Raw genomic sequence first — 20,351 nt, 5'->3', positions numbered from 1 at the left:
TACTCCACAGTGTACATACGCACGAATGCACGCACTTCTCTCTCTCCCCCCCCCCTCTCTCTCCGTCTCTCCCGGTCCCTCTCCGTCTCTTCCGGTCTCCCCCCGTCTCTCCCATCTCTCCCGGTCTCTTCCCGTCTCTCCCCGTCTCTCCCGGTCTCTCCCCGTCTCTTCCGGTATAGATAACCATTTATACAAATTTGACAGCTGTCAAAATTCAATCGCAATGATTACTCTCGCAACACGAAGTAAGCGCAACGAAAGAACCAATCGGCATCGCGGAAAAGCGACAACAATACTTCGAGAGATGCGAGTATCGATGCTATGCCCTTTTAGAAAGGATTTGATAAAAGTTTACGAAGAATAATTAAAAAGAACCAAATGAATAATAGAGATATTCGTAATATTTAAAAATATCATCGCATTATCGATTATTCGAGTAATCGATCAGTTGATATCTCCAATGGGAGTTGGCGGTCAGCCAGTCGCCGGCAATCGATCAGCTCAGTTGCGATTAAATAACATGGCCGTGGCCGGAGTTATATTTTTGCGATGTTGACAGCTTGTTTTTTAGATACATTTATCCTTCGATTAGTTCGAAATTATATTTGAATGATACTAGATGTGTATGGCGTTCAGTCTGTTGACAGATAAAATATTGATTCACGAAAAATCTCAGCGTTTGAGCACACATGCTCAATTAGGTTAGGCCGCATTTGCATCGTGTATCTTGGGATGAATTCTCCCTACAGGATCATCTCACGAACGAGGAGCATACACATCGGTCACACACTGTTCAAGGAGACCCCACGGAATTTGAAGAACAAGAAACACAGCTCGCAGCTATGGCTTGCGAGGCAACTGCGCGATCCCTATGTGGAGATGGCGAAGCAGGAGAACTACAGATGCAGAAGCGCATTTAAACTCTTAGAGATCAATGAGAGGTACAAGATACTCAGCCCAGGTCTAACTGTCATAGACTGCGGAGCGGCGCCTGGTAGCTGGACACAGGTCAGTGTTAGATACATCAATAAATTAATGTACTATAATATACTATAAATCAATTCCTAAAAAGTACTATCTTTATATTTTCATGCATAAAATTTCTCTAAACTTTGTATCCTCTTAAAACATATTTGTAATAATAACAAAGCCTAAATTTCAGGGAAAATTTCTCAACTTGACAACTTTGATTGCAGGTTGCAACCAATCTAACTAACTCACATGGCAAGAAGGAAGGTCCCATTGGCAGAGTGTACGCTGTCGATAAACTCCCATTTTATCCTGTGGAAGGTGCGACTGTTCTAGGGAACATGGACTTCACAAGTGCCAAGACACAAGAGATCCTAAGCAAACTGTTGCAAGGGAACATGGTCGACATTGTTCTATCCGACATGGCACCGAATGCATCTGGCATAAGGGAGATAGACCATGACAATATAATATTGCTTGCATATGCCGCACTTAGATTTGCACTGCAGATCAGTAAACCACAGGGTGCCCTTGTTGTAAAAGTTTGGGACGGTGGTAAGGCGCAACAGTTTGAACAGAATCTGTCCAAGTTTTATAATAGTGTTAAGGTGGTCAGACCTGATGCCACAAGGGACGAATCGACTGAGAAATTCTTCCTGGCGAGAGGATTTAAAGGTCTCAAGAAGAGTTGACGCAATTAATCAGTTTATAGGTACACTGTTTTAAATAATAATAACAGAATATTAATTATTTAAATATACAAATAATTAGAGATGAGGCCAGAGTGAAACTTATTGCTTGTGAATATTTCTTATGTTTTATATACAATTCTAAACTGAACAAATTAATTCTCAATTTAAAATTATAACACAACTCCTCTCCTTTAGTTTAGATTGTTTAGAACTATGTTTCGAGATCGAAAATTTATTTAATGTTTGATAAACTCAAAAATATAAAATCATAAAAGAAACATTAGGCATTAAGATCCAGTCTGATTGAATGATGCTTATCTTTAATTACTTGTATATAATATTTAAAGTGTAGGATATGAAGATGTGTGTGGGCAGGTTATACATAAATAAAAAAGGCACAATAATTTGGTATCATACGGGTGTCGTATGCAGTTTTTTTTTATAACTCCTTTCACTCCGTTATCTAACAGGCGGCCTTGCACAACACGACAAATGCAATATACATCGATATATTTCGCTATAAATAATACAATAAGATTTAATACACGATTAATACGCAATCTGTGAGACTGTGCTGCTGCTGTTAACACTTATTTATTTATATTATGCCTACATTATGCCTCTATGCATATATACATTCTTCAATGATAAAAATTAATATGTACACGAATCGACATTCAATAGTACGAGAGACATTACACACCACATTGAAACTCATGTAGATCAGTAGACTTACTGGCCGTACAATGTCAACTATCTCGTAAAAACTTTTGGCTTCATTGTCGCATCCGTAGCGGAAAACACGCGTAGAAATAACAATATCCGATTCGAAATGTCGAGAGACGGAGTGACACCCGCTACAATAAAAGCTACGGCTTTTTTGCATTGTATGCAACAGGCTAAAGTTAACCGCTAAATTTTAATATATGAGTATTAACAGGATTAACAAGAATATTCATATATTATTTCAATAAAAAAAAACTGTTTAATTAGTATTACATTTGTCGATGATCTAAATATTGTCTATATTTTTTAAAATTCTTTGCTCTTAAGGGAAATAGAGCTTCCGAGAATATTATAAAATGACATGATTTAATAGCGTACTCTAAATTATTTACCTAATTTACGTCTAATAAAAATAAACTTACGGAGATTTTTGCAATTTATGAATGAAAGTATTCTATGTGTTGATTTTTGTTATATTATAATTATTATTTAAATAAAAAAGCTTTAATTGCTACATAAAGCTTTGAAGCATTAGTAAGTAAACTTATTTATGGCATGTCACATTGTAGCCGGAGCATTTATTATAACGGTATCGATGACGATGATGTCGCCGTCCAAATGCAATTGTTTTGCCTGAATGAAAGGCAAAGCGTATTACAGTAAAAACTTTTCGAATCACTTTTCGACCATTAATTTCGCTGTTTCGAGCGAAATTACTTTGGAAGCCATTGACGTGAAACAACGATCGATTAAGTCACACCGAAAACACTTATTCTACGCTGTGAGCTCTGGCTAATGTAGCTGTAATTTGTGATTGATCTTCAAAAAGATGTCTAATACGTCCGTTTGTATATATAAAATTGAATTATTTAAGAATCTGCTAAAGGTCATGAATTGAAACGGCTCCTACGTTCCTCTCTGCAAATCTTACAACGGCGAGCAGGAAATTGATGTGGATGTATGTTCATTTATTGAAGATAGCAACACGATTTCCAAAATTTCGTACGACCGAAAATCGACTACTCTATGATAACTCTAAAGCTCAGTCTGCTCCAATAACACTTCCGTTAGTAAATGGAGCTCGACATATCATTCGCGAGCTCGTAAACGTCGTATGTGCATTGAGACAAAAATGTTAATTTGACTAAGTTTTTCAACTTGATTAAATTCATTCAATTCAAGTATTTATTTATTTAATTTAAATACATCAATTTTACTCAAGTATTTATATATTTAACTGAAATACATAAATGCTTGAATTGAAAAAATTTAGTCAAATTAACTTTTTTTCTCAATGTGCTTATCTCAAAATTAGTGTTAACACTGACGAGTCTAATAACTATCTCTCTCTGCCGCACAGAGAATAAAGATTCATCAACGATATTTCGCACGAAACTTAGCTCAATTAATGACTATTTCATTATGCCTAATCAGCGATATATTTTGTATCAAGAATTTATTATTCCCCATCTTCGCCGCATATTTAGTATTCTGTGCGAGTGTTTCATTTTTATTAAGTCCATTTTTTCACACTAAAACAATAAAATTACCATTTAAAATGGAGTCATAGATAAAATTTAATTAGAGGGTTAATTATTAAAATAATTCTTAAAAATGTAGGAATACAGGTCACACATGTAAAATCAATGCGACGAAAATGCGGATTGTTATTAATTTCTATAGTCGAAAAAGTGTAAAAAAACCTTTCGTAAAAAATTTAAGTTATTTCGGGCAGTGTTTCTTCTACTTTGTTTTTCAGCGTATTCTGGTAGAAAATCTTAGCTTTCGCTTGCTTGCTTCGTAAATGTTAGTCTACTTAATATCAGTTCGAACAAATCGGTCATCTCGATCGATTTTGTCGTTCGAAACAGTGGCGCATTTTTTCACGCAATCATTCAATATCTCACTACCACCAAATGTAATGAGTTCGCAAATTACACTTATCGGTGTCTTTATTTTGAAATGCACGATGCACAGTTCGAACTTTCCATAGAAAGCTGCGCGTCTGATTAACGCGACAAAATCCATCATCGATTGCGCAAATCTTTTGCGTCAGTATACTACCTGCTACTCCCTCGCTACTTTCTCCATCCAGTGTTTATCACTACTAACTGCGTAGCATAAATATTATCAAGACGCATTTGTGAAAATTTTCCTCGAAAGGATTTTTCCCGGATGTGAGCTTAATCGTCTATCGATACTGTCGCGTGTGATGCGAACGTAATAAACAAATGTCTAAGTACGCTTCTAAATTTCCTTCCGCTCTTAGCGAGTCCAGTCCTTTTCTCACACGAAAGCTTAGAAGGGAAGATACTTAGGAGAGTTCAGCTCACTCCTTTCGAGATCGCAAGTCTTCAACGAGTCGCAATACATTCACTGAGTTAAAAAAAAAAATAATACTAGGTGCGATACACATGGTACCGATTCTTGAACTTCTCAAACACACATTGCTGCATATCTTCTATCAATAATTCTCCTCATCGATCTTACTGTTTCGAAATCTTTGTACGGTAGTGAAGCGCGGCGACGATTCGCGAACTACATTGACGCAATTTCCGAATTCTTTCCGAGTCATTTCAGACACAATTAGACTTTTTTTTCAAGAGCGAAGGCGACTAAGGACAGTTACACGCTGATTGGCGTCCTCCGCTTCTGTGTTGGCACTCTGTTCTCCGGCGATATTTCCGTGATGGGACTCAATCTCCGCGACGATCGCGCCCGGAAAAATCGATTGTAAGATTGTTCCTGATCGTTGTCGGTCGTCTGGTCCTGATAAACGCGGTAGTTAGTCGGGTCCCTGATTAGCGGCATTTTACTCCAGACACGCATCAAATCCGGTCTCCGATTCTGCCTCTCGCTGGCCATCACCTGGACGCGATCGAGTTGCTTCCAATTCGGCGCCGCTTGATAGGGAAACCAAACTGGTTTCTGGCGAATGGGTACGCTGCTCTTGGTGCTGGTGCTGCTAACGTCGTCCGCGGGATAGCGCGAATTCTGCTTATAACTCAGACTGTGTATGCTGTTCGCTTCGCTAGATGGGAACCTCACGTAACTACCTTGCTGCCTCACGTAATCGGGAAATCTCACGAAATCCTCGCTCGAGTCGAAATTTATCGCAGTCTGTTTGGAGCTGTTCGCTGGAACGTTTGACTGGGAGTCCTTCCGAGTTTCCTGTAGTACGCTCTCTTTGGCATGCGATCGTTTCTCGTTGATCGTACGACTATCGGTTATCGGATCTTCCTCCGGCGAGTCGTATAACAGGGGCTCGGATGAAGAAGAGGCGGTTTCCAGCTCTTCGTTCCTATCATTTTCAATCCTCGTGGAGAGCTGGTCGATTCGCTCGCGTTCATGCGAGTTGGTGGACACCGCGCTATGGGCGTCTTGGGAAAATACGACTTCCGGTACGACATCGGGACTCTTGCCGAACGATTCTTTGGAGCCGTCCTCGTTGTTCTTGATGATTTTTTCTAACACTTCCGGCGGTTTGGTGGTGGTGACTTGCAGCTTCTCGGTGTTCACGTCCAAGAGCGTCGTCTCCAGAATGAAGTCACCGTCAATGCTGACTTCGCTGGAGATATTGCTCTCCACTTCGTCCTTGTCCTCCGCAGGCGCGGAATCATTAAAACGAATCATGACCTGATCGTGTACCTCGAGCGTCTTCTTTTGTTGATCTGTGGTCTGATTCCGTTGCCGCTGATGACGATCGAGTCGTTCGACGTCTAGCGTGGGAATTGTCATGCCGGCTTCTCCATGCTTCAGGAGCTCCTCGCCTTCAGCCGAATCGTCTTCTTCCGGCTCGTCCGTGCTGTACGAGTAATCCGCGTCGTCCTCCTCCTCATCGTAGACAAACTCCGTTTCCTGCGACTCGTTCGGCTTTGAAGTCTCCGGCGTCAGCTCGTCTTCTGCGAATGTCTCGTTATCTCGTTGCTCATCCAACGAGGTCGACGTCAATTGTTTTGCGGGTGGAGGTGGGGAGTCCGATATGCCAACGATAATGCTCCCTCCGGTAGTGGTAGCGATAGTAGTGGCGTTCAAGGTGAAGTTGGACGTCTGTATCATTTGTTCGGTGGTATTCTGTGTCAACGACGTATCGTCTACTACGTTTGTCAATTTTGTAGGTGAGATTAGCAGCACCAGTGCGGGCGACGTTTCAGTGGAGTTTTCCCGCTTCGCCGCCATCGAGACGTTTTCTTCTACGCCATCGCTCACATTGACCCTCTTCATGCTCGAAGAATTTAACAATATCTTCAAGTCTATCGGGATTTTGTAGTCCACCACTTCTGAGAAATAGGTGTCGTTCGTCTCGTCGACCAATTCCGCTACCGTTACCGGAACCATCGTTGAAGATTTCCGATCAATCTTCTCAATATCGTCAATACTGGAATTCTCAAGAAAAAACGTCGACTCCTCCTCGTCCAGAGTTGTGTTATTCTTCACTTCGTATTGATTCATCTTGTGCGGCTTCGTCTTCTCTTCATCTCCTGCGAAGTAGGTTTCGTTGCGAGTCGGGACCGCGACGTCCGAGAACACCTCGTCGATTTCGATCTTCGTCGACTGACGATCGACGTTGGGTATCAGAGGTATATTGAGCTGCAGAGGACCGGTTGACTTTTTTTGATCGTTCTTCGAGGTTTGCGTATTACCGAACATAATTTTAAGTCGTTCCAGGATGAAATCCTTGTGCGCGGTCGCGTTAAGTCTTATACTCTTCACGCACCTACCCATCTTGTCAGCGTGATATCCTTCCGCGCAGGCGGGTAACACCGGCGCGATGAACACGCTCTTCGGCGTTATCCTTCGCAAAAGAGTAGCCGAGTCCAGACCGGGTTGGTAGGCGCCCTGCGCGTCCACCAGGAGCCACGCTTGCCAATAGTCGCTCAGAGAACCAATGTCCTTCTTTTTTGGTGTCGATGACGTCGTCGTTGTTTCATCAGGTACACGAACGGGCGTTAGCTCACCACTGCAGATTAATCCGAGGAACAGTAAGACGGAGAACATTCTCCACCGAGAGTGTCTTCGCCGTAGGCTCAGCATCGTTTCGTGCTTCTTTTTGTCGAGTTCGGGAAAGGTATCTTATGTCTGCTCGCGTCTGGATCCCCCTTGTCACCTGTCCCTTGTTCTTGGAAGCATCAGGATCAGCGATCTGCTAACAGACAGGGAGATTAAATTAGTTCGTTTTCTAACGTGCGTACACGTAGTGGTGAGCAGGTAGCCGAGCGCGGAGAAATTAGCAATACGTTGGCTCAACTCGGGACACGTGAATTAACTTCAGCCGTCAGGGCTTTCACTTAAGTAGCGGCTCATCTCCCAGGGAGTAATATTAACCCAGTTTCTAATCTTAATAGACGTCACTTAGCCGCGTGTATACCGGACGTATCGTTCCCCGAGGCAATTTAGGGTCGCGAGTTTCCTTAGGAATTTCTCAGTGTGTTGCGCATCTGCTCCGTGCGTTTCTCTAATGTGCCCGTGGAAATGCTTCCACCTGTCTCTACGGAGTCATACGGGACTTAAATAATTGGAAAAGGAACTCCGAACGACTAGTAACCACAGTGGGACGTAGCGCGTGACCCACGGAAAAGAATAGGTCGCCTATTATTATCAAGTGAAAGTTGCTCCTCTCGGAGCAAAGTGCTCATAACGGAGAAAATCATATAGGATACGTTCCCTATCGCCTCGCGTTCGGTGACGTGCTATCGTGCACGATACGTGCCACAAATCGATTGCCGATTATATCAACTAACTCGACCACTCGAGCAAACGTTCAATTAATTGTCGAATTTACTGTGAACAATGCAAGAGAAAGGGAAAGCTATATAGTCGAAATATGTCCATTAAACGAACATGATTGTCTGCAGAAACACGTATACAAATCGACAGCGTATCTTGAAATCAGATAGCAGAACTCAATCATAATTTAGAGACCTGCCATTTAACTTAATTTTATATATAAAAGTATTCGGAAGATGGAAAAAAAATTGCTTATCAATTTCTGAAAGTAAATATTTGATACAACGATTTTGTTTTAATTGTAAAGGCAATTGATAAACTCCTTTGCACACGTTGATTTCATCGTACAATCTGTAACGTCGTCGGTCAGAGAAAAAAAAAAATTAGGACGCGGCGCTCATCTGACGTCCCCCATTTCCGCTCTACAATTACGTTTATATCTCGCTTTTAACCGGGACTTCCGCGTACGTACATAAAGCGTTACGCGCGTAAAAGGATAATTAAACGTATGCAACCGCGTTGCGTGATACGCCGTTTGTGTTTCTCCGTGAGGCACACAATTCGAGGAATACAACAATGTTTCGGGCCTTGTTACTAGGCGCTGACACGTTACCGTTCGTATATACCCTTAAAAGGCGTGCCGCAAAGTGCGTGCCTCATATGCGCGGTCGGATAATGCGCCTTGCGAGTGTGCGTCGTACACACTCCAGCGGGGAAAAGTGAATGCACGCCGATCTGTTTTTACCGTTACGCAGGCACGCCGCGGGATTATGTCTGCCCCGTGAATAAGACGTACAAATACGAGAATCGACTTCCCGATCGTTTACGTGTCGTCGCCTCGCGCCGCGGAACACGCCGCGGGCTTGTTCTTCTCGCCTTCCATTTTCATCAGATGGCGACAGCAGGAGAGCGAAAGGGGGACAACACTTTATGGTGTTCCGAAGAAATGTCGTACGCGCCTCAATTTATATCGTTTATTGATCCTTATCGTTGACTTGCACCTCGGGCTCGGTACCTCGGGACAAATTTACGGTAGTTAGAGGCGCGCGCTTTTTTTTTTTTTCGGGACTCGTCTTCCGGAAGGAGGAAGGCTTGGCGTGCATAGCTGATGATAACGAATTAAACGTGACCGCGTGTAATCTAGATCAATTTTTACCGTAAGAAACGCACGCGCGTCGTGAATTATCCCCGTTTCCGGCGAGAGAAACGAATTCATTATACTCGGGCGGCTCGGTTTATGGAGGGCGACACGAATCCCAGGGCGGAAAACGCGAAGAGTTTAGAGAAAAGGCACAAGTACAAATTGACAACGACCGCGTGCGGCGATGTACAGCCCCCCCCCCCTCCCCCCCGATGCAGATGATGTAAAATACAGTTTCCTGCGAGGGAGCCCGTTAGCATTCCAAAAAGTTCAACGCGCGTCTCACACGCGAGCGCGCACGCTGAAATTGACGCCCCGTAAATAAAACGCGCGTAAACGACGCGACGCCGGCCGGCCGGCGCGCGGGGAGATTGAATGTCTTTCGCGCGACCGTATTTATCAGCCTTTCCAATCAACGAAAGTCGATGCGTTAACATCGAGGATTAAATGTCAGACGGAGGCGCGCGCGCGGGCCCCATCGTCTGGCACTCTGCGCTCCGCCGGCTTTACGACGCGCGCGTAATAATTTCCGCCGACGACGGCGGCGGAAAAACACGATTTTCTCCGCCCGCGCGGCGACGGACTATTATTGACAAGCCCGAGTAGCTGGATTAACGTCGGGGCCATCGCCGTTTATCGGCGATACGCGTTCGCGGAATTTTTCATACGTGAAACACCGATAATCGTTATCCGGGAGGAGGGGGAGGGAGCGCGGTGGGGGGTAGTACGGCGCGATTTATTGCGAGAAAACGAACTGAGTACTTACTCTCAATACGTGCCTTCCGAGAGAGCCCCTTCCCCGAGAGAACGGCCCTATAACGTATACGAGCGCACGTGGAAGCGTTTCTATTAAGAGCCGTAAGGGCGCTCGATTACAGCCGATCGCGGTAAGATCGCCGTATAAACTAGGGTACTTATCCTCTATTGCCTATTCCAGCTACAATCGCTAAATTGGTTCGGCGTATTCCGCGCTGGAGCAATAAAAGGCGGCGACACGCTGCGGACGTTACGCACGAAGAATATTGATACACGCTCGGAAAGTATCCTACCGAGACTATCTGTTTAACGAACTTGAAAAATTATAGTGGAATGCTTGAGTGAAAATGAAACGAACGTGGGCGAAACGTTGTTTCGAAAAATAATATTGCCCACGTGATATTCATTTCGGTGACAGCCTCTTCACGCAAAATATGTATCATTATTGTTGTTATTACCCGAATTGAGATTTATATTTTTGTCACTTAATCTAAATTCATTTGCACTCACTATGTCGTCCGTAGTAATCCGTTGCGCTTGGATAAGGTTGTTATTATGAATCATTAGGAGGAAGAACGATGAAGATACTCACACGCACTACAATTCCCCGATCTCGCGGAAGGTCGGAGCGCACGTTCGATTAAAAAAAAAATAAAAATAAAAATACCAAATCTTCGGCTTCCTCCGGCGAAGTTGCGTGCGCCGGTTTGCTAAACAAAACGTGCAGCGCGCGTTAGCCGTGGAGGAAAATAAAAGGCACGCAACTGCGAGTATATCACGTTTAATGCCGCGCGGCGCGTACGAGTGCACGCGCGTAATCCATGCTGTAAATTAAGTGATTTCGGGACGGGGCGAAATAAAATATAGTGTATCCAAAGTTTTTTCCGTTTGCTTGCCGAACACGATGCTGCCCGAGGTCACCGAAAGAGAACCAACGCGCGCGCGAGACGGACATTTTATGCGTAGCGTCGTAATAACGAAGGATCTCGAGCGCGTTATCTCGCGAAAATACATGCTTCTATATATATAAAGAATGTTATGAGATATGGTCTAATAACGACGAGCTCGTCTCTGCGAGAAAAGACATCGACGTCGATGAGACCTCTCCCCCCCCCCCCCCTCTGCCCCGCAAATGCGCTGAACTATCCCGTCGGATTTTTATACCCCACGCCTCATTCTTCGATGTTATTCGTGCGAACGGATATTCGTAGCTCGAACGAGGGATTAATAGGAATTTTATGGCGTTTATAATTTGCGCGTATCTTAATCAATGGCTTCCGGCACGAATGCGAATGGAAATGTTTACGGAGTGTCAGATCAAAAGCGTAAAGGGATAACGGAGCGATATTTATGGCCAATCAAGAGGCCCCCCCCCTTGATAATAAATTCTTGATAATAAATAAATTCAATTACAGGCTATCGTCCGATTTTATAGTATACGCGAGATATGCGTGCGATGACAGTTCTGGTAATATTTATTCAGAGTTAACTCTTATTTTATCCTTCTCTTGTTATGCGTTTTAGACGCGCCGAGTCTTTTTCGCATATAAAATTATATGCGATATTCGCGTAGCGGTATATAATTTATCACTCTCATTATATCGTACGTATTTTTATAATTCCACGGATGTGAGAAGATTTCGTGTTTTCGCGAATCGCACTTGCCGTACAATTTCGAATGCGCAGCGCAATAAAAAATACCGTCTTAGCGCGACGCGAGAAAGTTTTTACATTTTACATTTTACCGGGGGCACGCGCGCGCGCGCGTGAATGGTTCGGCGATGATTGTTCGTGCATTTCGACGAATACTTAAGTCGTTTCGCTGATAACCGAGAGTATTTCCTACACGAGCATGCGAGCCGTTCGTTATCCGCGTTTGTCAATGACCAGCGGCTTTTATTACTCGTGTACCAACCATCAAGCCTTTCTGTATCGGAAGCTTTCTCCGATAAGGTTGTCACTTTCGAAAAGGGAGAACAGAAAGAGATAGAAATATAAAGAGAGAGAAAGGGTTGGGGAGAGGGAGGAATGCTCGGAGAATCCGTTAATTACATTTCAACGTTTGGGAGATTATAATTAAGCGATAACGTGGGCACTATACAGTCGAGTTCCTAAACGTTAATTTCAACGTGACGTAGACTGGCCAACAGGATTATTATCCGGTAGAAAATTGATTCAATTATTCCGCATTTATGAATTCCGTTGTTTAATCTCCTAAACCTTAATTGCAGTCAGGTAGATATTTAATCAAACTGATTGAATTGAAGAAGATCAATTATAAACCATTTAATTATACAAATCTTTCCTGTACATTTATGATTTTATATAAGAATGTTTTTGAGCTCATTTCATTACATTAAAATTAAAATTGAAATTAATTTATGCAAATTACTCTCAAAATTGTTCTTTAGAATTTTCTTTAAAAAAAGAAAAAATATTTTATGTATAATAAACATATTAAATTTTTTAATTTGAAAAAAAGTTGCATAAATATGATTAAATAAAAAAGATTTTCAAGTTTGATAATTAACAAGAGATTAGCATGCAATAAAATTTAAAATATACAGGTATGAAAAAGATTTAATAAGAGCGGTAAAACATCAAAGATTTCTCCCAACATGCATTATCACGTAATTCGCACTATATTCGTTACAATTATCCGCGTTGATATGACCATTAAATTTTTCCGATCCGCGGAGCAAACGTCTGTTGCTTTGGCGAATCTAGCCACAGCTGGTAGAGGAGAACGATTAACCCTTCGCGATCCGAGATAACATTGAGAAATGGGTCGATATCAAGCATTCTGCAATTACTTGAACGTCATTGATGTTGTTCATTGTAATAACAATTTTTTCTCTAGTGCTTTAGTAAAGAAAATCTGAATTATAATAACTCACTGCATTACGGGACATTTCCATAGAAATTTTTTTGTGTAATGAGTGTAAAATATAAAAATGTAAAATATAAAAATAACATACGTATGCGCAAAAAGGAGCATAAAGATAAACGTCTTTACTACTGTCGCTTATCTCGTAGGCGATAATTACTTTGACGCAGGATCGCGTGAAGGGTTAAAGACATGCTTTAGTATCTTGCGACTATAAAGATCCATCAGCTTTAATCTTCCTGCCGCCACCGACACAGAAAACATCGTGTATTTGTCTTGCGTCTGCTCTCATAATCCATAACACTAACATTTACATTTCGGCGCTCCAGATGCGTTAATTATCGCTCGTGCCGAACTTCTCCCGCTTGGATTACATTACAATTTTTTGTTTCCAAGCAAACTTCAAAGAATAACTTACTAAGCCATGCAAGATAATTGCGCACAGTCAATAAATCAATTCTAAAATTGATATTCTTTTCCTTTTAAGATATGTTATCGATCCAAAAAACGATGTAATAGAATTAATATAATCAATAACAGGTCAATTTTATCATTAATAGTATAAAAATCCGTTTGAAAGTTTGTGGCAAATTAAAACCATGCCTCTTTGGCCTACAAAGCTTATCAAAATGACGCGATGGTAGAAGCAGTAGAAAACAGTAATTCTTCTTAATCAAGAATCTCCATGGTCAGATGTTTACTCGATCTGACTTGTTTGTATATGTTTCGTCGAGAACGAATGATATGTAGAGTGTCTGCATTTTCTTAATACAGTTCATTATGTCGTGACGCAATCGCTCTTGGAGGCTGCGTAAACGCGCACGATTGCAGAATGATGTTCCAAATGCATCAATTGCACGCCTCGCATTCGGGTTACCCGAAGCGGATCGCGATTACGTCGCGTATCGTACGCACTTCGAGGAATACTACGTACTTGATTTATCTCTCATTGGCAATCCTTTCACAGAATCAATTATCCCTACATTTTTATTTATCATAATTCGCGAATGTTTAGCAGAAATTGCAGATCGTTTTGCAATTCAATTAGCGGAGTTTTATTTCTTGATTTGATCTTCAAAATTTTGAATAAAAAAGTTTTAACAAAGTTTCAACAAAGGGTTGCCCAGTGTAAAATTTACCTTTAATATTTTTGTCACGCTCGAACGGATCATTAAGAAACATGTGGAAAGGAACAATAAATTCGATACCACCGTGTAGAAAATTATAGCCGGAGAGTGCAGGGTTTTATCCCGAGTTACTATTCTCAGTGTCGGTTTAAACGGCCTCGGGAGATGACCAATGGTGACCGCGTCTTCCCCGGCTTTTGTCGTTCCTCTCGCCTGCCGCATGCTCGAATCTACGATGATTCACTGCGAGTTGACCTCTCCCTAAATAACGCAACGCCAGCAGAACGAATTCAATAACGCGAAGCAATGAATCCTCTCGCGCTCAGATTATCCCGAGGTGCAATCAAGACGCCGCATTTCGGTAGCTAAATAATCTGCGGCGCACAATAATCACGCTCGTACAACAACGCGCGAATGTGCCTCTCTTTTTTTTTTTTTTTTTTTTTTTAAATAAAACTTCAGACGGAGCCATTGTGTTTTGTTATAATTGAATGCAATCTCGATTGCGAAATGAAAAGCCCGAGAGTAGACGATTGAATTACTTAAAACCGAGCTCGACGACTTCGCGGTGGATAAATGGTGCTGGCAGAAAGACCACAAATCTGTGTACGCGTGAATGAATATAATACGGTGCAGCTAGAATGTGAGAGTAGCGGCCTTTCGAAACGTCGGCTCTAAGCGCATTCCTCGGGATTGTAATCTCGGCGTTTCTCGGGCGATTAGTAAATCAGCGTCTCCCTTGAGTTTCTCCCGTGAATACAAGCTCTGGTGAGCTCTGTCAACAATTCTCGACGACAAAGGCGAAAAAGTCGAAAAACGCCAGTTAAAGACTTGGTGTCAGATATCAGCAACGAGTGCGTGATCTACTTGCAAGTAGTCTCACATTTCGCCCTTTTTTTTCGCGATAAGCTCGACTGACATTTCAGGCTTTATGCATTTTATTCAGGATGCACTTATCGGTTCATTACACATCCGCAGGTATATTGTACATATGCACGTTTGGAAACAGAGGTTTTGGAAACTTCTACTGTCAATGAGATTTAAAGCATTGTGATGCTCTTTAATTTTTAATACCAGTAATTGCAATGATTAAAAATAAATATGAATTGTCAAAAGGAAATAATAAAATTAAAATAGTCTCGAGCAAAAAACCTTCAATCGTGTAGTAATAGTTTACAAATTGGATTATAAATTGCTAGCCTTAGATTTTCGATAGTCTAGAATCTAGAAGTTCAATTTAAAGTTTCAATAGAAGTTCCACAAGTTAGCGTTCACGTTAAAGTTTCAGATAATACATAAAACACAGTGTTCACCGATTAAAGTTTCGTTGAGAAAAGCGTGCGTGCGTGCGTGTGTGTGTGTGTATGTGTGTGTATCGAGGTCGTAAATCGCGAGTAGAACTCTCTGAAAGTGCGACACGAGCGTTTCCGAGACACCCCGTAGCCGAGAGTACGAGAGTCGCACAGCAGGTGTATCTCAGCTAGAAATTCCCCTACATCTCTCCGACGGCATGTACTTTGTCTGGTCTCATACGTATGGTCTCATACGCCGGAGCCCGGCTGAGTTTGTCTGAGTGCAGTTTGACCGTGTAGCCATACATATTAGTTCTGGTCATTGTTTGCAAAAAAACAGTCAAAAGAATTAAATCAATCAAAATATTTTCCATCGTTTCTCGAACGATGTTGATTTGGAAGCCATCCATTCATCGATCCATTTTCGCTCTTCTTCATAATTTCGAAAATGTGTGTCTTCAAGCGCATGCTGCATCGATGTGGACAAGTGATAACCTGAGGGCGCGATGTGTGGTGAGTACGCTGGATGCGGGAGAAATTTCCATTCGAGCTCCAACAGTTTTTCTTTTACAGCTTTCGCCACAGAGGGTGGACGAGTATTGCAAAAGGATCACTTTGCGTCGATTGTTTGCTATCGCTGGTCTTTTTCGCAGCAGTTTATCGTTCAATTTATCCAATTGTTATTGGCAGCGATCAGTCGTTATTGTTTCGTTTGATTTCAGAAGCTCGAACACTACTCCTTCCTGATCCCATCAAATACAGCATTATCTCGTGAATATTTTGTTTTGCAGTCGATGTCGATGGTCCTACGATTTTTTGCGCTTAGAATTGTCGTAGTAGATCCACTTTTCATCGTCCGTTACAATTCGCCATAAAAACTTTTTTTTTGCTTGACAAGAAGAAAAATGCAAGTGTTTAATGAGTTTGCAATGGCATGTTCACTCAATTCATGTGGCACCCATTTTTCTTCCTTTTGGATCCATAGAATGTGCGTTCGGAAATCGTTGATTTATTGATGTTTCCTTGAGCGTTTAAGTTCAACAATACTTGCAATTCTGTGTCTTCGAACTTCTTTGGCTGACCTGAGTATTTCCTTGTCTTCAACATCATAATCACCACTTTTAAAGGGTTAAAAGCAAAATCTACAGTTGCTATAGGATGGAGCTTGTTCATTCTTTAAAAGCGTTTCATAAGCTTCCGCTGCGGATTTCTTCAAATCAAACAGTAAAAGTAAAGGCCATCACACAATGCCAGGCAACAGGCAATAGGAATAAGAAATAAAGAAAGAGAAAAAGAGAGAAGGAGATTCTTTCTCTCATTCTCTCTTTCATTATTTCTGTTCCTATTGCCTGTTGCCTGGCATTGTGTTTAGGCCCTAACGAATATCGAAAATGCAATTTGTTACATTCCATTTGAGACGCACGTAAAACAACGATGAATATTTCACAATGACTGGTCTGTCAGATATTGTAGAAATGTCAAAAACAATCAAATCTGACAGATATCAACATTCATTTAACTTGTAACCAGCTCCATCTAACATCAGTGACCAGAACTAATTTAACCACCTAATATACAATATTTCAGCGCATCTCTTTGCTTTTGGTCCTGCTGCACATAGCTGCATCTTAGCTATGATACATCTCGTACACCGCGTCCGATGCACTCCGCCGACCGAACAACCACCATTTCTTGCGTACTTGTTGCACGAGTGTGGTTCAATCGAGTAGCTTTCGCTTTTTCTGACGCGACTGAATTTTCACGACAAACTTGCTGAAATAATGCTTGCTTGGATCAAGCGTTATCTCAAACCATAACCATTATAAATGTAGAACCTAAAATGTTTCAACAATCTCAATGAACTAGTCAAGTTGAACTCTTTACACATTAATGAATAAATAAATAATAATATCCAAACGGGTATAAGAAAATAATTTTTAATTTCGTTATTTAACGCTTCGTAATTTTGTTAAAAAAAAAAAAAAGATTTTTATTAAAGTCCTTTATATACGCGATATCGATAAGAAAAGAAATCGAAACTCATTGATAATAAAATATAATAGATAAAGATATACTTAGATTTATATTCATTTAATATTACATAAAACTTCGCACTTAAAACATTTCAACCTTTATCACGCGAGTCATTAGTTGCTACTATACAACGTGTCAAGGGAGCTGGAGTAATCAAGTCGATCGCTCAGCTCGTCAAAATAAGTAAGCCATAGAGAAAAGGATTGGAATCGCTTATTTATTCAGCTGTGAAAAAAATATCTCCCACGAGATACATGTAAAACTCGCCGTGCGATTCGACTTTTTGCTACGAATCCGAAATTTCGTCATATCGCCACCGCGAAGGCTGACCGGCTTGTCAGTGAGAGGATCGTATCCTGGCAAGCGCGATCAGCTAATGTAATTGACGCGCGATTAAACGGAGGAATTAAGCTCGACGCTGCTTGAAGCGAACCCCGATACCGTAATTCGCCAGTTACAGGACGGCCTTGCCCGGCGATCTCCGAACTGTTAGGCTCTTAATAAGAGCAAGATTTCCTTCGAGCCGACGAGCAGATGTGACACACTTCTGGTCTCGATACTCGGCCTCAAGCGACCGCCCTGGGACAATGAACGATCATCAATTTAATGGGGATAATGAATAATCATAACGCGCGATTCAACGTCGGCGGGAATGATTAGAATCGTTCGAGAAAATTTCGTGCTGCCGAGATAATGGCAAGTAGTAGTCGAATTAGCAGTTACGCTTAACGAGGAATTTCGAAAGAAGAATACGGAACGAAGGATAAATACGAAATTTTTACAGTTATTAGCAGGCATTAGAACTAGCAAATTACTATACTAAGGTCTCAACGTATGTGATTTTAAGGAAAAGAAAAAAAAAGTTTATGTGGCACAGCCGCCTGGACATCATTTCTCTCCCAACAGTTTCACGAAGTCTTTCTCGCGCGTGTCTTAATTTAAGGCGCTTGATATTATTTCGTCGCAAGGTCAGAGGCAGTTCATCGAAGAAGCGGGCTACATCGCTCTCGTTGATACCCACTTGTAATATTGGACGCCCAATACGCGCGTCGCTTTCGTTCGCCGTCAAAAAATTATGAGACGGCAACAGTTTTTTTTTTTTTTTTTTAAGTCATACTCGAATCAAAAATCGAAGTTGGCCGCGCGCGCCGGCGGAATATGGGGCGCACTTCCTGTTTATCGTATCATTTATCTGTCGTAATTTATTTCCACTCGCTGACCTTCATTTAGGCTATCGCGGCGACGAAAAATCCGGGGGCATCGTCTCGCGCACGTGCGTCGCGTGTAAACACGAGATAATAATTCCTGTGTTTATTACCCGAAATCGTCGTTAATTAGCCCAAGTAGATCGCAGAAACGTTCCGTCGACTTAATCGAAATATCTCAGCCGCAAATTACCGACTCTTTCCACCAAAAGTGTCGGGATCGTCTCTCCCATTCTCTTTTCGTTTCTCTTCTCGTTCTTCCTTTTCTGTACTCGGGCGTCTCGTGTTTCTCGTTTCTCCCGCCGCGTCACATCATCCGCGGGGGGATCACCTCCTTTCGTTCCCGTTTTCCTCTACCATTTAATCTCGCCCGCGCTAGATTTACTCGGCGCGTTAACTTAATACACAACGTCGCGGCGTATTACGTATCGCTCTCGTTCGGACGAAGCCGTATGTATATTTTCCGCCGCCGCCGCCGCCCGCGTCGTCGTCGTCGTCGTCGCCGCTGACGTCGCGGGCCGGTTACGTTTGTGTCACGGTGGAAAAAGCACCGAGCGGCCGAGTCTCCGCTCCGAGAGATTCAGCGGGGTCAATGAATCTGATCTGGAAAGCGGCGGTGTACACACACTCGCGGTGGTGGCTCGTGAGCACTCGTGGGAGCCGCAGTTGTGGGGAACTACGCAGCCGCGACCTCGAGGCCTTCTCTCCCGGAGGCGGCGGCTTCTGCTCCTTCTTCTTCTTCTTCTTCGTCTTCGTCTTCTTCTTGTTCGCCGTCTCTTATTTTTCTCGCCGCCGTCGCTGCTGCACCATCTCGCCGCGATGGAATCACATGCTCGCAGACTCCCTCGCTTCGTGCCGCCTCCTCAATGAAGATTCCTCAATGAAGACGCAGACGTCAGATAGAAATTCGCCGGAAACACATGTATGTGTAAATAAAAAGCGAGTGGATCGTAGGAGATTAATGAAAAATGCCTCTTATTCGATCAAATTCCCACTTTATGACAATATCTTATCGAATTTAGGAGGAACGACCGTTTCACATCGACGCATACAGAACGCACACCCCGTATATTTCCTGCTGTTATCATGCTCGCCGCGGAAATCGCGCTCGGAGGACTCCGCGACGGTGTCCGCCCGCGTGCCGTGGAAAGCATCGAGTCACGTCGCCGGAGTCCATGACATATCGCGTGCGCGACTCTCTCGAAGGCAATTCCCGCAACGGGAATTCCAGTACGCACGTTTGCAACACACGTCCATCTGGCCGCCGTCCAAGGAGGTTGGAAAACGCACCGGTAATAATCGCCGCGGCCGAAAGTTCGTAAGAGCCGAGGCTCTCTGGCGCGCCGCCAAGCTCGCCCCGCTACACCACGCCACCGAAAATCGCCGCTGTCTGACGATAACGTTTAAATCGCGGACACCTGCTCCCCAAGACTGACTTATGAGTCTGGACCGCTGGATCATGTGGCTTCTGTCCTCGCGGCACTCCCGGGCTCTACGAGTGGTAACGCGAGCAGCTAAAGCACTCGTAGGAAATCACTTGGAAAATCTCTCGGCCAACTTCTGCAAAGATCCCTCTTACGAAATACCGCGGTGTGCGTGCAATTTAAAATAATAATAAATATTAATGATATAATTATTAATAATAAGTATTATAAGAGAGTCATAAAGTTAATTTATAGTCTCTTATTTCTTTTTAGAAGAGAAAATAAGAGATTTGATGATGTAATCTTAATTGGTGTGCTATCCGAGGGGCACTAATCATATTCTACACAAAATAATTGTACGTGGAAAAACT

At 42.5% G+C, this 20,351-nt stretch overlaps 2 protein-coding genes across 4 annotated transcripts in view; one reads left to right on the top strand and one right to left on the bottom strand.

Annotated features, from left to right (window-relative positions):
- The first annotated feature begins 473 nt into the window (after nucleotides 1-473).
- Nucleotides 474-2,075, top strand: LOC105829964 (rRNA methyltransferase 2, mitochondrial). The gene is made up of 2 exons (XM_012669056.3): nucleotides 474-1,008; nucleotides 1,197-2,075. The coding sequence occupies exons 1-2, from the start codon at nucleotides 733-735 to the stop codon at nucleotides 1,659-1,661; spliced, it is 741 nt and encodes a 246-aa protein (XP_012524510.1). The 5' UTR covers nucleotides 474-732; the 3' UTR covers nucleotides 1,662-2,075.
- LOC105829963 overlaps nucleotides 2,066-20,351 on the bottom strand; it is a 45,416-nt gene continuing 27,130 nt past the window's right edge. Inside the window, exons 1-2 of one of the 3 annotated variants that reach the window (XM_036288089.1) lie at nucleotides 10,022-12,409; nucleotides 2,066-7,530 (exon numbers count right to left, since the gene is read on the bottom strand). In XM_036288089.1, coding sequence (XP_036143982.1) covers nucleotides 5,013-7,421 — 2,409 coding nt within the window. In that variant the 5' untranslated portion in view covers nucleotides 7,422-7,530; nucleotides 10,022-12,409 and the 3' untranslated portion in view covers nucleotides 2,066-5,012. Of the gene's footprint in view, nucleotides 7,534-10,021; nucleotides 12,410-20,351 lie in introns of those variants that run through there. The other 2 variants (XM_012669055.3, XM_012669054.3) reach the window with 2 other exon arrangements.

This window comes from Monomorium pharaonis, chromosome 6 (assembly GCF_013373865.1).
Source record: "Monomorium pharaonis isolate MP-MQ-018 chromosome 6, ASM1337386v2, whole genome shotgun sequence".
Lineage (NCBI taxonomy): Eukaryota > Metazoa > Arthropoda > Insecta > Hymenoptera > Formicidae > Monomorium > Monomorium pharaonis.
This window is presented reverse-complemented; position numbering and strand designations above follow the sequence as displayed.

Excerpts from the sequence above, each read along its gene's own strand:
- LOC105829964 (XM_012669056.3), top strand. The coding sequence starts at position 733 with ATGAATTCTCCCTACAGGATCATCTCACGAACGAGGAGCATACACATC. Across the intron at positions 1,009-1,196 it reads CGCCTGGTAGCTGGACACAG|GTTGCAACCAATCTAACTAA; the intron begins GTCAGTGTTAGA and ends CTTTGATTGCAG.